The 16,789-nt window shown below is 39.9% G+C and overlaps 1 protein-coding gene across 1 annotated transcript; it reads right to left on the reverse strand.

Moving 5' to 3' along the window:
- Positions 1-3,030: 3,030 nt before the first annotated feature.
- Positions 3,031-15,551, reverse strand: LOC134745426 (neurofilament heavy polypeptide-like). The gene is made up of 6 exons (XM_063679462.1): positions 15,202-15,551; positions 14,636-15,022; positions 14,082-14,171; positions 8,065-8,199; positions 6,049-6,145; positions 3,031-5,306 (listed from the first exon to the last, which is right to left on the reverse strand). The coding sequence occupies exons 1-6, from the start codon at positions 15,397-15,399 to the stop codon at positions 5,248-5,250; spliced, it is 966 nt and encodes a 321-aa protein (XP_063535532.1). The 5' UTR covers positions 15,400-15,551; the 3' UTR covers positions 3,031-5,247.
- Between the last annotated feature and the right edge of the window lie 1,238 nt (positions 15,552-16,789).

Consider the following 16,789-nt stretch of genomic DNA (forward strand, 5'->3'; position numbering starts at 1 on the left):
ATTACCATTATTCGTCCTTATCAACTGTAGATGAACTATCTGAAACACAAGTCGCGGGTCATCAAGTGATTCATGCAAACGCACGGAAGGCGGCTGCTGCCCTACCCCTGCAACCCCCTGGCGACGCCCTTGCGTACAATTATTCCCCGTATTCTGCGTCCTTACCGACAGTAGATGAACTATGTGAAGCAAGCCGGCGCCATTGCAAGCGTAAGCGGTGCCTCATCAAACAGTTGCGTATGCAAAATGTATCAAACTAGCTTTTTCGGTCTCGGGTTCGTCTATAAGTAAAAGTCACGTAAGTTAGTCAGCAGGATTTAAAGTTGGTAGGTACCTACTCAACCCGCAAAATATTCATACCAAAAAGTTAAAAACATAATGTAACAACATTGAGGAGTCCAACAAGCGCTGGTGGCCTAGCGGTAAGAGCGTGCGACTTGCAATCCGGAGGTCGCGGGTTCAAACCCCGGCTCGTACCAATGAGTTTTTCGGAACTTATGTACGAAATATCATTTGATATTTACCAGTCCCTTTTCGGTGAAGGAAAACATCGTGAGGAAACCGGACTAATCTCAACAAGGCCTAGTTTCCCCTCTGGGTTGGAAGGTCAGATGGCAGTCGCTTTCGTAAAAACTAGTGCCTACGTCAATTCTTGGGATTAGTTGCCAAGCGGACCCCAGGCTCCCATGAGCCGTGGCAAAAATGCCGGGACAACGCGAGGAAGATGATGATTGAGGAGTCCAACACTGGTCATGTCTGTTGCCTAGGTAATATTCATTTGTGAATTAAATGCATTTTTTGTATTTTTAATCCATAGGTCCCTAAGTAAATACAATAATATAGGTTAGGTATAATATAGGTATACCTACTTATTACTGTTACAAAATGGTCTCAGATGGCCCCAGATGGGTCTCAGCTCAGCTAGTATTTTGCCAAAGAAACCATCAACAACGCAAAATAGTGACCGAAGTTCGCAAATTGCGGGCATCTTTTACGTTTACTCCAGTCAATGAGTATATAATAAGATAGAGCGGTACTGTCATAGTAAATTTTGTAACCACTGTAAATTCACTGCCACCTATCGACATATTTTAAAACTAAAATTGAAGATTTAAAAAAATACGTTAAAATGTATTTAAATATGGATAAATTATTTTTTTATTTGCATTAATTATTTTTATATGATTTTGACCCATGTTCTTTCACTGGTATGCGTTAAAATTATAAATAACAAACGAAACTGTCAACGCCCTCTATACGAGTGTAGGCCAAAACTAGTGGCGCCATCTGATCGAGAGTCAAATTTTCGTGATTTTCGAGGCACGTTTTTTCCTTAGACTGTATCCATCTATTACGGAGTTATATCTATCTTTGCTCCAGTTAAGGTGTAATTAGAGTGACAGAAAAAGATGCCCGCAATTTGCGAACTTCCGTGTTTACGGTAGGCCCTAGTACTGTTCTTACAAGTACATACATATTTCATGAAATAGATTCATAAGACCATTAGTAGACCATTAGTTAGTATACTTATAGGTAGATACTACTTTTAATTTAATAATTGAAATTGTATACTTAGATGAAATAGATTCATTAGACCATTGTTGATAAAGCCAGGCAAGTGCCTTTTATGTAGGTATTTACGGGAGTTTTGTAATGTATTATGATACACACGGATATTATACAGTGTGGAAAGAATGAATGGGCCCTGATGGAGGGAAAGTGCCTTAAAACCTTAAGTTAGCTCATTTTGCTAAAAGGAAACATTCTTTTATTTTTGAAAATAAACAAAACTGCATTCAGATTATCCACTCTTGGTGAAGAGTTTGTAAAATCCAAAAACTTACATGCAGACGCCAACATCATTGGTACCAGCTACCAAAATATCACTTACTTGAAAGCATGAATGTTACTTTAACAGTGTACGCCTTAACAATTATGAGACTCGCGGCGTCTATAAGAGTCCTCGGCGTTTAACCCTTTTCCAGACATAGTACGATTTATCGACCACATACGCGCCAATAGAATTTCAACTTTAATATTCCGATTTAAGGTTCAAATTAGATTGCGCTTCAGGAAATATGACTTTTCTTCAAATTAACCTTTTCGCCGCCACGTCAATGAAGTAATAAAGTGGCATTAACGCCATGTCAAAAATTGCACGTAGATAACCGGTATAATGTATTAAGTCGTGGCGTGTGGGGCACGAAATGTAACCTAACCTAACCTCCCAAAAGTCAATGGCGGCGAAAAGGTTAATCATTAAAGCTGGATGGAATATATATTTGCATTTTTTTGGGAAAACCTTGAAGATATGGTGCGGTCTGGAAAAGGGTTAGGTATACAATTTGGCCTTGTAGATATAGATAACTAGTTGTTGTCGACATTTATGGTTTGCTCTAGCATTTGTCCATTAGACATAGTCAAAGCTTAAGTCTCACCAGCATTAGGTATTAAAATATTTGAATCTCGTTTTTGCAATTTTGTACTTATACAAAAATAAAATTATATGAATACTCTTTGATTTTATTTCTCTGCTTACTTTGTAACAAACTAACTGAGCGTCTGATGCTCTGCAGTTATGGACATGCACTACTTAATTAGCGCATACAAACACAGGAAACGCAGATACTCTGATATTAATTGCTACACTTTAATTTACACACATGCGTAACATTCTCTATTATACCGTAATTAATCGTTGTTCGCTGACCGTTTAGGCAAATACTTCGAATAAGTACTTTTAATAAGAGGTAACTCACAAGACCTCTCGCTGATGGCTGCAGGTCGGACCCTACCCTTGATCATCTTATTTTAAATCTAACCAATAGCCTCGTTCCATTTAATGTGAGGTCGTCTCTTCCCGAAGTTATCATTACAAGGTTCTTCAACCCGTAACGATGTCTAGGATCTTCCGGCCATTAACATGGCCGTCCATCATGACATGGATATAATTCTCAACACATCATCATTCATTACGGTCAGACTATTTACCAGCGCTTAATTATGAGGCTTGTCAAATAACACAATTTAATCAATATCACTCTTTATTGATTTTAAAAAAATATTTATATTACACATATTCATTCAATTTTAGAGCCTATAAAACAAATAACATTCTCAAGATACGTCGTTCTTATGCGTTGGCACCCCGGCCTCGGCCACTAACTACGCTACATATATCAAGCCAAAAATATCTTTACATCTAATGTAGATACCTATTATTGATAAACGATTACATCATGTCTAGAGAGTACCGTTATGATAATCCCTTAAATGTAGGCCCTAAGTACGCAATTTTTATTCATAAATGGTTAAAAAGAATGGGGCTCTAACACAAAAAATATATTTATCTCGAAGAATGTACTTGACTAATGAGGAAAAAAAGAAGTAGGGGTGCAGCCGATACCTAATAAATCACCCATTTCTGTTTAGCCTCAAAAAGAGGTCTTCAGGAACTTGTAAAGTGATTATGTTGGATCGCCAAAGTATAAGCGAGCCGCTTGAGTTCGCATACAGACAGATATCACAAGGCTGAACATATAAAGGAAGGAGGAAATCACAAGTTCTAAGATCTTTAATATAGAGGCTAGGTATATATTGAGTAGATAATATTTTATCCTACATTACGACGGCATCAATAAAGAGGTACGCGATAAGGTTGCAACAGCAAACTCAATGTTTATACAACATTGCACAGCCGATACTTCGACAATTCCAAATAAATTAACTAAATGTTACTCGTATTGCGTCTCTGAAATTATTATAAACATTCCTTTTCCTAACTTAATTAATGTGACGTTCTCAGACAAAAGGCAGGTAAGGTAGCCGCTGGAATAAAGATGTAAGTAATTAGAAATCGTCCTTATGGCCACCCGACAATGTACTTATTTACTTTCTGTTTGAGAACATCGCCAATAGCAAGTACTAAATATTGATGCTCTCACTCTTATCCTATTATTATGTAACAAAGGTAAAAAATTATTTGCGATTAGAGACATTTAGAATTTCGTAATGATGTCGACTATATCCTAAACCTGAATTATTCTTAAAAACTAGGTATACAAAATAGGAATCTGCAATAAAACATTAATGTTGAAGCCATTTGCTCGCTAGCAAAATATTATGCTGTCTTTTTAATGTTGGCCGCTAGAATAGGTATAATTTTAATTAATATGCATTCTATCACCTCCGTAACACAGATATGTATTAAGCAGTTTTAAAGTAATATTACTATTAAAGCTAGCGAAGAATATAACCACGTTGGCGAGGATATTTTTCAAATATCAAGTAACGTGAGCTTTCAGCGAGCGAGTACTCAATAGCCAGAAGGAAACTTAGGAGGTATATAGTGTTCTGTTCGAAAATAATGGAAAATATTATCTGTGGAGCAGCAAACTGCATGCCTACTTATATATTGGTCCAAAGTCAGGTCTCATCTCAATTTAAATTAGGAGAAACATAATGGCTACAATAAATAAACAACAATATAAAACACACGAGTCAATAATTAGGGCAGCATCTCGTTTATACCAGAGCCGCCTGACTACATTTATGATCTCAACAACACAGATTACTAACTAAGATAAAATAAACCTGTAGTCTTTATCAGCCATATTACATGTCCAAATGATAGCCACAATGTTCGCGGTTCTAGATAAACAAATGGATAAAATGCACAGAAATGGAATGAAAGGAGATACTTATTACTACAAGCACCAGAAGATTGTGAAGGTCATCAAAGGTTTAAAGACTACGGCTGCCTCTACATAGGCAGGTAGGATGGTAATCTAATGGACACCTACTCATGTACAGAATACACGGACACTATTAGGCGTCTCTACGTAGACGGTTAATCGTTAAAATCATCTCAAAACAAGTTCACCACGCAACATCGCTGCCACGCTCGGGACTCGGCGCCCGAACGCATTGCAGATTCCCAAAGGTCACTAACGCCCGACTACATAACGAATACTAAAACGAAACCCTATTATGCTTCACTGAAAACGAGAATTAAAATTATTATGAAAAAACAAGTCAACACGAGCTAAATATAAAATAAAATATACAACTAAAAACATGGACGTAAGTCGACTGAATGCGTAAGGTAGTAAAACTTAATAATAAATAACTTTCACAGCCCGCGGGACTACTGGAGGCTAGGCGCGAGTAGTGGCGGGTGTGGTGCCTGGTGGCATTGAGCTAGCGACGGGCGCCTGCGCTGGACCCGGCGGGTGCAGTGCGCACCCCTCACTGGTCTTTGCGGGCCTTCTTCTTGCCCTTCTTGGCTTTGGCGTCCGTCCAGGTGTCTGCGGGATAACAAATATTCATTCATTTCTCGTTTTATGTAAGTACTGTTTGGACTTCGGTTAGATAAGATGTTTTCTTGTTAATTAAAGTGATAATAGGTGTGTTACTAGCGTACGTATGTATTTACATAAAGGTATTTTTAGGCTTCCGTACCCAAAGGGTAAAAACGGGACCCTATTACTAAGACTCTGCTGTCCGTCCGTCCGTCTGTCCGTCTGTCACCAGGCTGTATCTCATGAACCGTGATAGCTAGACAGTTGAAATTTTCACAGATGATGTATTTCTGTTGCCGCTATTACAACAAATACTAAAAACAGAATAAAATACATACTTAAGTGGGGCTCCCATACAAACAAACGTAACCTTCGTGCGCGAGTCCGACTCGCACTTGGCCATTTTTTATTAAGTAATCATTAAGATATCGGGTTTTCGCATACAATGCACCCAATAAAAATAGTACTATGATAAAACAAGTAAATCTCACAATCTCAGTGCTAAATGTGATAAGAGTACTAAGAAACAAACATATAATTTCTTAGCATATCGATCTTATAATGCGCCATAGGGGGCTATATAGGTATGTCAAGGATATGATGGAAATTTTCACTGTTAACGGGTAAGTCTCGGTAGCTCAGTTGGTAGAGCGGCGGGCTGGTTGATCCCGGACTCACGAGTTCGTGTCTTCAAGGCTCCACTTTTTGCAGATATTTCTGCTTAATACAAAATTAAAATATAATTCACCTCCAAGTTCATCAAAGACCGGCACATTGGGTTTGTCATCTTGCTTGTCCGAGTCGGAGTCAGCCTCTTTAGAAGCACTCTTGGCTACAGCAGCAGCCTGAGAATCAAAATATAATATAATTAAAACCTCATACATTAAATAAATAAATATTGTAGGACATTATTACACAAATTGACTAAGGGTGGTATTTCACCTGTGCAATTTCTTTGTCCAATGTGTATTTGCGTCTCACATTGGACAAAGAAATTGGACAGGTGGATACCACACTAAGTCCCACAGTAAGCTCAATAAAGCTTGTGTTGTGGGACTTGTGGGTATTTTAGACAATGATATAAACAATATATAAATATTTATAAATACTTACGATTCATAGAAAAGACCCATGACTCAGGAACAAACATCCATGCTCATCCCACGAATAAATGCCCTTACCAAGATTTAAACCCGGGACCATTGGCTTCATAGGCAGGGTCACTACCCACTAGAGGAGACAGGTCATCACATTGACTTTGATTGATTGAAGTGACACACTGAATACATTGTAATGAATGTAATCAATTATTATCTATTTGGCCTTTAAATTTAACCTTTGAATTGAAGGCATGTTTACAAAAACAACATAACTAACATTTTTTGCGGATTTGAGTTTTTGGTATCATAGCATTCGTCTAAGCAGGATCTACACGTAGAGCAAAAGATAGTGTCCAAAAATGACCCGAATTGTGTGAAGATGTGAGGATTAAAATAAATCCACTAGTTAAGTAAGATAAATCTTAATTAATCAATACCTCTCTGATAGAATACAAAACATAATTTCCATAGAAACTTGTTATTTTCTTACAAAAAAAACATAACTTACAAAATTTTACGAAAACAGCATAAGTGACGAACTTATTTTTCAATTTTTTTCCAAAAATACTGGTCTTTGAAATGTGTAATCGTATATTTCGGAACTATTGGCCACTTACTAAAATCACCTATACAATGTTTATGTCCAATAACTAATATATAAGAAGACATTTAGTTTTTTTCGTTTCCTGTAAATTCATGTCTAGTGTAGTTATGTTGTTTTTGTAAACATGCCTTCAATTGTGTATAAATTATATGACAAATAACATAAATAAGGAAGTCACAATAAGATATCATGCGTAGAGTTTAACCCATTTAGAAATAGGTTTCAATGGTAATCATACTTTTCCATCCATGCAAAGGCTATGCATATTAAATCATAATTGTGTAATTATCAGTGAAACTTTCACTGGCTGATTTGAAAACAACATGCTTGAGTTACGAAACAAATCTTGGTTATTAATTAGAGTTAGACCAAGAAAAGTCTGCAGAGATTTTGACAGAACACGCAGTGCACGTGTTATATATGTCATAATTTCATAGAAGTTTGACGATTAAAATAACACTAGGGGCCCGTTTCTCAAAAGCTTGTAACTTGTAATACAAGTGGAAGTCCCTCTCTAACAAAAGCTGTCAAAAAAAGACATCCACTTGTATTACAAGTTACACGCTTTTGAGAGACGGGCCCCTGCACTGCGTGTGCTGTCAAAATCTCTGCCGACTTTTCTTGGTTTGAATATAACTTGGTAAATAAATATTAAACAATCTTACACAAACAAGTCTTGTGTTTTGGGTACTAGAAGATGATATATAGAATAGATAGAAAACATCCATAACTCAGGAGCAAACATCTGTTGTAAACACATAAATAAATGCCCTTACCGGGATTCGAACACGTCTACCAGCTATCCAGCTTCGGGTCACTAACTCACTACCAACTACACTTCGTTTTTTTAGCATTAGCAAGAACTTCGCAATTTCAATTCGGGCACTTTTGCGGTATAATTTTGAAGTAAAACAAGTATTGACCATGCTACATTAGATAATTCTGTAGAATTCTTTCTATAATGCTAAAAAAAACAAAGTACAAGCCGTTAATGATATGGTCTGTGCTTTGTGGTAGTTGTGGCTGCTCAAAATGTTTAGAAAGATTTTTACGTGCTTACTTCATTGGCCTTCTTCTTGGTCTGTTTCTCCTTGTTCTGGTTCTTCTTGTTGCTGCGGAGGTCCTTGACGTCTGGGGTCTCCTCGGCCTGGCCGTCCTCGTCGGTCGCGAGGCCCGGGTTGTCGCGACGCTCGGCCTGCGGATACGTTTACTATCATTAGCTTTTGGATTCCTGATTAGTTTAATTTGGTCCGTTATTTGTTTGACATGGTTTGACACCAGTGGACTTAGCACACGATCGCAGAGGCAGTATCACCGCGAGGTAGACTACCCGTTTTTTTCTAGCTGTATTAAATAAGAGGAGCTGGTAGTATATCTTGCGGGCGAGATACTGTCGCAGCGCTCCTGTGCTAAGCCTACAGAAGGAAAACATCCTAAATTGTCTACAAATTAGGAAATGCAGTGGGTATGGAGATCTATGGACGCTCCACTTCACCACTGGTACCCAGGCTGCCTACAAACTTGCCTAATATGCCTGGAATCTGGATACCGTATACTTAAGTGAGGACACCAACTGCATGTTGAACTACGAAAAACTCCATAAAAGTATAGCTGTAATGTGTTAAGAGATTCATATGTTGATCAATATTAAAGTTTGCATAAACTATTCAGTCATATTTATTGTAGTTCGGTTTTTTTTGATGCAAGTAAGATAAGTAGCCGAGCTTCATTCAGCCGGGTGAGCCCGGTTCACTGACATGTAGCCTTAAATGCCAAAAAGTAGGTAATCTGATAAAACTTTATCAAAGTTACATAAATAATATTAATGGGTCTGTTACATTGTCAACTATTTGTTGCACTGAACTACAGAAGCAGATCAAAGCTTGACCTTTATTCGTCAGTTTTCATGCAAATATAAGTAGATTAAAGGATCAAAGGACAGAGAAACAGTGTAAGTAATTACAGATCTTTGTACCCTATTTGGGCAGTCTCACTAGAAATAATATAAATATAAGAGTGAGACACTATTTCTAGCAGCTTATACTCATTATTGGAAAGTGTCCAGAGATAGGCAGCCGGGCTAGCACATGATTGGCGCGACAGTATCTCGCCGCGAGATAGACTACCCGTCCCTCTTTAATTCATACAGTTAGTAAAAGACGGGTAGTCTATCTCGCGGCGAGATACTGTCGCGCCAATCATGTGCTCGGCCTACAGATGGCATGTTATAAATAATGGACACATGTAAGAAATAAATACCTACTAACAACGGGCAATCCCTTTCACTTTTGATATCTTTTTCTATACATATTAACTCCAGTAGCCATTTTCAAACATACTCTGCCAGTCAACCTTGCACTGTTTTTGAAAGAGATGTCACAAAGTAGTGATTATTAGGCATCTATAAAACTAAACTCCTACTAGCATACCTAATTTATAATAATAATAATAATTGGGCTCCTTTATTCTACAGGTCTGCAAAAAAGCAGCCAAAATTAGCCAAACCAACAAGTATGTTTTCACCACACCAGCCGCTAAAGGCTCTCTTGATTGTTCAAAAACTGTTGAGAAAGTTGCATTATATCCACATGTGGGGCAAAGTTGAAATGGGCTGGCCATAAAGCACGAAAGACTGATTCGTGGAGTAAACGACTACTCGAGTGGCGACCATGGGGAGAAGAGTGTCCTCAAAGTAGACTCCAGATGCGTTGGGACGACGACATCAAGAGGACTGCGGGGAAGCAGTGGCTCCAAGTCGCACAGAACCGTGACGAATGGCGCAAAATGAAGGCCTACACCCGAAGGGTAGAAAAGGGCTAAAGAGAGAGAGAGAGTGGGGCAAAGTAATCAAATGCAAATTTTGAGTTGTTTTCTTATGTTTGCTGGTAGGATTGACTTTTAAATCATGATTTTGAATGATAAATATTTAATAACATTCATTTTGAATGGATTTGCTTTTATTTTGTTTGATATTTTACAGTTAGTATTTTCCATGTATTAATGTGGTGAAAATTTTTGTGTTTCACTCGGTGGCAAAATTTGTTTAACCCTCGTGCCTTGAACCCTCGCATCGCTCAAGATTCCATTTTTCAATTTTGAAGTATCAATATTACCACGAGAAGTTAAACAATACAACAACTTAGCCCCCTTGTAAAACAAAACTATTTTTACTACATAGCTGCTGCAAAGTAACTTAATGACATAAGTGAACATAATGTCACAAAAAGGATGTAATATTATTATTATAAAACAGGAGTACAGGACTTAATCGCATAAATAATTAAGTTTTTATATTTACCTCTGACGTTTCGAGGACGGCGTTGTCCTCATGGTCTCCGAGAAAACGTGCTAAAATTGACATCAACATCTTCCAGCTTAATTGTACGCGATTAAGCCCGTTTTGTAATTAATAATACGTAAAAAACAATAAATTAGATAAGCACAAAGCAAATCCTACTAGAGATGGACCGGATATTCGCTTACTATCCGTCTAAAACAAAGCTAGTGTTATTCACTAATAAAAGGATAAAGGAGATAAAACCCATAAAGATACAAGGTATAGAACTAGAAATGGTGGACGAGATGAAATATCTGGGCGTTACTCTAGACAGTACACTCAGGTACAAAACTCACATCAAGGAGCAGACGGCAAAAGCTATAAGAACACTGTTTCAATGCAAAAGGGCAGTGGGAAAGAACTGGGGGCTGAAGCCAGGAATGATTCACTGGATCTACAAGGCGGTAATACTACCCAGGGTGCTATATGGGGCCGTGATATGGTGGCATAGGGCACATATTAAAGAATATCAAAAAGACCTAACCAAAGTACAGAGATTAGCGTGCCTCATGATGACAGGGGCTATGAGAACGACCCCGACACATGCAATGGAGGTAATGCTAGGTTTGAAGCCACTCTGGATTGAGGTGGAGAAAAGAGCCACTGAGCAGTGGTATAGAATGAAAGCATGCAAGGAATGGAGGGGAAGCTGCGTGGACAAGAGACACGCGCTGATACAAAGAGAGGCATTATCAAAATTTGAGATGATGATGGCAAATAACGACCTTATAAAGAGGCAGGAGATATTTGATAAGAAATATAGAGTACATATAGGAGAGAGAGACAACTGGAAGGTGGAAGTCAGACACCCGACGACTATCTGCTTTACGGATGGCTCAAGAAGAAGCTCGACGAAACTAGCAGGAGCGGGCATAGTGATCCCTAAACTGGGAGAGAAAGTATCAATACCACTGGGTAGATATGCTAGCGTGTTCCAAGCAGAGGTATGTGCTATAGCGCACTGCGCACGTATAGTAAAAGAGAGTGTGCAGCAAGAGGGTGCTGTTGTAATATACACAGATAGCCAAGCAGCACTGAAGGCACTAAAGAAAATATCGGTTACCTCCTCTCTGGTGAGAGAATGTCGAGAGGAGCTTAACTCGATAAGCAAGCAAAGAAGCGTTACGGTGGCATGGGTGCCAGGACACCAGGGAGTAACGGGAAATGAGAAAGCGGATGAGCTGGCGAGGATAGGGGCGGAGACGGGATATATAGGTCCGGAACCGGCTCTGCCCATGTCAGCGGATGTCACGAAGGGAGTCATAGAGAAGGTCAAAGAGATAAAAGCACAGAGAGTATGGGAAGAAGAGGCTGGATGCAGACAGTCGAAGATGATGATTAAAGGTATAGATCACAGGAGAACCAGGTATCTTTTGAAACTAGGTAAGGGCAGTCTAAGACTATTGACAGGTATCATTACAGGTCATAACACTCTCAACAGACACCTTAAGATAATGGAAATTAGCAGAGACTTCTCCTGTCCACATTGTGGTAAGGAGGAGACTAGCTTTCACTTACTAGCAGAGTGTATTATGTATGCGGCATCGCGATATAATATATTCGGTAGAGACACGCTGAAAGAGAATGAACTAAAAGATGTCGAACTTAAAGATGTCCTTCTGTTCTGCAGAAAAACAAGAGGATTTGAGGAGAATAGTGTGGGAATGCCGCCGGGACAGTAACCTGCAGCTCCAACTTCAGGGAACTGGGCTGAATGAACGCGACACGTGATCGACAGCCCGCCTGCCTCCGGCCGGGCGTCCCTACACTACATCTACATCTACTATCCGCCGGATATCGGATAGTAACTTTGCTTGATTTCGGAGTAAACATTTAAGAAACAGTTACGGACGTTACGGTCATAATCGTACTCGTTTATTATTTTAAAACTATTGAAACATTCCACTCACTACTACGCGCAGTCGCACACTCATTTCGAACCTAGTAATGAGTCCGCGCGAACGTTCACTACGAAAAAGGTCAATTTCTACACAATGCGCACTGAAAAAGCCGAAATATGGTCAGGCCGAACATCCGGTATCCGGCTAAACAACTATCCGTTGCATCTCTAAATTCTACTCAACACTGAGAACTCGGTTGATGACTCTGGATACAGGCATTATCAGTTATTCAAACTGCCTGCCTGCATTACAAATAATAATAATAATAAGAACAGTACTGGCCGTGCTCGTTGACATCACCATCCCCCATGATGAGAATCTCGTGAAAGCCGGGGAGGGCAAGTCCAGTAAGTACCTAGACTTAGCTCACAACCGCCATGTAGGATATGTACTCTTTGAACACGTGGGTGTCCTCGGTTGACACCAGGTCATGTATAATGGATAGCATTGATTATATTGATGTCCCTAAGCGGCATCAACAGAATGAGGCGTTGAGAAATTCTACACTGAGAGTGCTTACTGAGCAGTATGTCCAATTTCATAAAATATACACTGATGGTTCGAAGTGTGTACAAGGTGTTGGAGCAGCTCTGTTTGATCCTCAGTGCAATGTTTCACTCATGTGGAAGCTGCATGATGACGCGTGCGTTATGCGAGCTGAACTTGTAGCTATTAAAGAAGCCTTGTGTTATGCAAATAATCTAGCTAATAGTGCTCCAGTTGTAATACTATCTGACTCAAAGAGTGCACTTCAACACCTTAATCGTTGTGTTTTTGGACAAAGAGGCATGCCTGTTGCATATGAAGCTCTACAGTTGATTCATGAGTTTATTTGTAAAGATAGAGTTGTTAAAATACAGTGGATTCCTTCCCACGTAGGGTTAGTAGGAAACGAGGCAGTAGATAAGCTTGCTAAAACCGCTGTAATGGATGGCTCTGTACTCGATTCTATACCATATTCAAGTGAAGTAATTCCCAGAATTAAAAAAAGATGTTTACAGAAATGGGAATACCATTTTGGAGAACAAGCTTTATCAAGGGGTGTTGGAATCTGGTACAGAACAATCCAAGATAGACCCTTGTGGATACCCTGGTTTGATTCTGCTAACCTCTCTAGAAAAGTGTTAGTCTCAGCTTTCCGAGTCCGGTCCGGACACATCCCTACAAACAAATTTCTGTGCATGATGGGTGTTAAATCGTCACCACTGTGTGCAAACTGTCAGAAGACTGATGACTTGTCTCACGTGTTGTTGGAATGCGTCCGGAATTCGGACTTGAGAAAAAGAATTTTTGGTAGTCTGGGCTCCATGCACAATGGACAGATCAATTGTTGGTTGGCAGAACCTATATCGGACAAAGCAATCAGTGTTTACCACTTTATTGACCTCTCCCTTGAGTAGGGAACTATGATAGCACCCATGAGGCTGACATGTTCACCTAGAGTGTCCAAAGCCTCCATAAAAACCAGATTAAAAAAAAAAAAAAAAACCGCCATGTGAGATGTAGACTCAACTTGATTGATGTGTGATGTGTCTAATAGCGAAGAGTCTCAACCAACATCTTGAGAGACACTCGCTAGGTGGTTGGATCAAGGGTCATATGCAGAAGGCGATGATCTTGGTCACGGCGCGGATAGTCCGCTCGTTCCTCTCTCTGCGGCCCTGACCACCCAGGGCGGCCCAAGCCCTGCCCCGCTGCTAGCAGCACCCTAGGTTAGGTTTTTTATAATGTATGTATTTTTTATATTGTTTTGTAAGTGGTAAATTTTTTTTAATTCATATGCATATTGTAACCTGAGAAACATGATAAATAAGGGGAAGAATAATAATAATAAATTACCTCTTTGAGCACTCTCTGTACCTCTTCGATCTGCGCCTGCAGGGCACGAGCAGCCTCAGCATCCACACGGGGGCCCTCCACGCTCAGCACCTTAAGCAAAGAGGTTTATTTTGTTTAATGCAACACAACTCTAATCATTATGTGATATAACCAGTTGAGTTTTATGTAATTGAAATTAATGCTAATCATGCAAACAACTTGTTCACTTAGGCATGAGTTTTAATGCACATAATATTCATTGATTCCATATTGCTAAATTATGACATTGATCAGCAACTATTCTGCTATGTACATGGCATAATTATATGCATGGCAAACATGAATAAATGTGCACTAGAACAACTATTGACTAAGCATGCTAATGCAACTAATAGTTTGTATCATTTGTTTTAAATGACAATGCAGCAAATTACTTCTCTCAATGACATGCTTGTACAAATAAAAACAGCAATGAATAGTATCCTAAGCTCTGAACTAGGTAAACCTGCATTATAGGGATCAGGTAATAAACCACTGCTATTTCTAGGAATATGCTTATATGAACAATGCCCTACCTTGATGGTCTCTTCAACAGGTTCCTCCACAGGGCGGGCAGCTTCCACATCAGCATCCTTGGCTTTCTTGTTCTTGTTCTTCTTGGTGGGGCTCTCCTTTTTTTCCTTCTCCTCAGGGCTCTTCACCTTCTTCTGGGTCTTCTTGGGCACCTCCTGCCAGCCTCCATCATCGAAGTCAGCGGGCTTCTCAGTCTCCGCAGCTGCTTTACCCTTCTTGCCCTTCTTGGCCTCAACTGGAGCCTCCTTCTTCACAACTTTGGGCTCAGCTGGTCTCTCAGGTTTCGGCTTAGGCTTCTCTGCCTCCTTCGCTTTCTCCTTAGTAGGAGATTTCTTGGAGCTCTCCGACTTTGCCTTCGCGTCATCGCTCGAGCGGTTGGGTGACGATTTCTGTAACACGAAAACATCCTTTTCAAACACAATTAAAGGAGAAGCATCCTTACACCCGTTTGATAAGCGTGTCCCGGTATAACGGCGAGCATATGCTTGCAGGTTAAAAATAAAATTAGCACACGTTGAGGTGGACGATTCGCGGCGCTCGTAAATCGTAACATATTGACAGCACTCACCTTCTCCTTCGATTTCTTTACTTTCTTATTCGAAGACTTCTTGTCGTCGATCACTAGCGCCAATTTGTCGAACTGCGGCTGTTCCGCCGAGTGGAACCCGAAGATAAATACTAGCGCTGCGCATAGTAAAACAACCGCCACCGCGGCCGCGGGGAACAAAAACTGTGTGCTAGACACTTGGCTCAGCAGTTCCATCATGAGGATTTACTTTCAAACTGTCTAAGATATATTCACATATAAAGGTATCGATAAGGTGTGATAATGTTGAACTAATTAATTCCCCTGCGATAAAAGCAGACACGGAGACATGATGACGCGGCTGTGACGTGCCAAAAATCGCGATTGGATATTAGCGTTCGGATCAACGCTACAACGGAAAAAAGTGAAAGTATTTTAGGAGTGGCGATATATTATACTACTCTGGAGTGGCGCCATCGCCTCTTAATTTAGATACAACAGAAAATTGTACACATATAGTTGGTCAAGCAAATCTTGTCAGCAGTAGAAATAGGCGGCAAATTTAAAAAAATGTAGGCGCGAAGGGTTATCGTCCCATAGAAAATTAGAATTTCGCGCCTTTATCTACTGACAAGATTTGCTTGACCAACTATATTACGTATGTCGAATTTTGTGACAATATTTTTTAAAAGGCTTCTCTACTTACTACTAGCTTTACGCAGATGGCGCAACAAGCCTTTTAAAAAGCCGATCATTACATATTCCAAATCCAAAGAAATATAAAGCGTGGACTATATATAGACTTTTGGTTCTAGTTGTAACCAGTACAATCTGTGGGTGCTTAACTTCAGTCACCACTGAGGTTGAGGTGTATCTGTATCATTCAAAGGGTATGCAATAAAAAAGTGGCGGCGCGGTGGGGTGGGGTGGGGCAACGGCTCCAGTATCGAGTCGCCTCAGCTGCTACGGCTCCCATTGTGCTCTGAGGGCCTACCGCGAACCACGTTTGACGTGTTACCTCTCTGTCGCACTTGTAAATTCGTGCATAAGTGTGAAAGGGAGGCATCACGTCGAACGTGGTTCGCGGTAGGTCCTCTGCGTTTTACTACGGCGGGATAGGGCTGCTGCCCCTCCGGCTTTTTATATACACTCTAGGGGTAGGACAGACGAGACCACGTAGATAGTGGGGTGCTCCGAATCGAATTTTGGTACGATTTTGTATTTTTTTTTTTTGCTTTTTTGCATTATAATGTTCTGTAAAAATGTAACCACCCAAAATTTCAAAAATATGTGTCCAAATCCAAATTACTAAATATAAAGTAAAACATCTCGGCCATTTTTGATTTTAGAGATTTTTTTTCATATAAAACACGTTTACTTTGGCATATTCTATACGATAAAATCATAAAAATAAAATCATTTATTCAGGTAAAAGTCAATACAAAAACAAAAACAATCTCAAGTTCAAAAAGTCCCCCACGAGTTGTCCCCGGCGCAAAGGTGCCCATCACACTAGCCGCGTTACCACGTTGAATTGCGATGGACAACCTTTGCTCCAGGTACGAACCCGCGCGGGCGTTAGACCCCCTCTCCCTAACTCGACGCCCCACTTCCCTGATAAAGGCAATGG

Source organism: Cydia strobilella, chromosome 11, assembly GCF_947568885.1.
Source record: "Cydia strobilella chromosome 11, ilCydStro3.1, whole genome shotgun sequence".
Classification (NCBI taxonomy): Eukaryota; Metazoa; Arthropoda; class Insecta; order Lepidoptera; family Tortricidae; genus Cydia; species Cydia strobilella.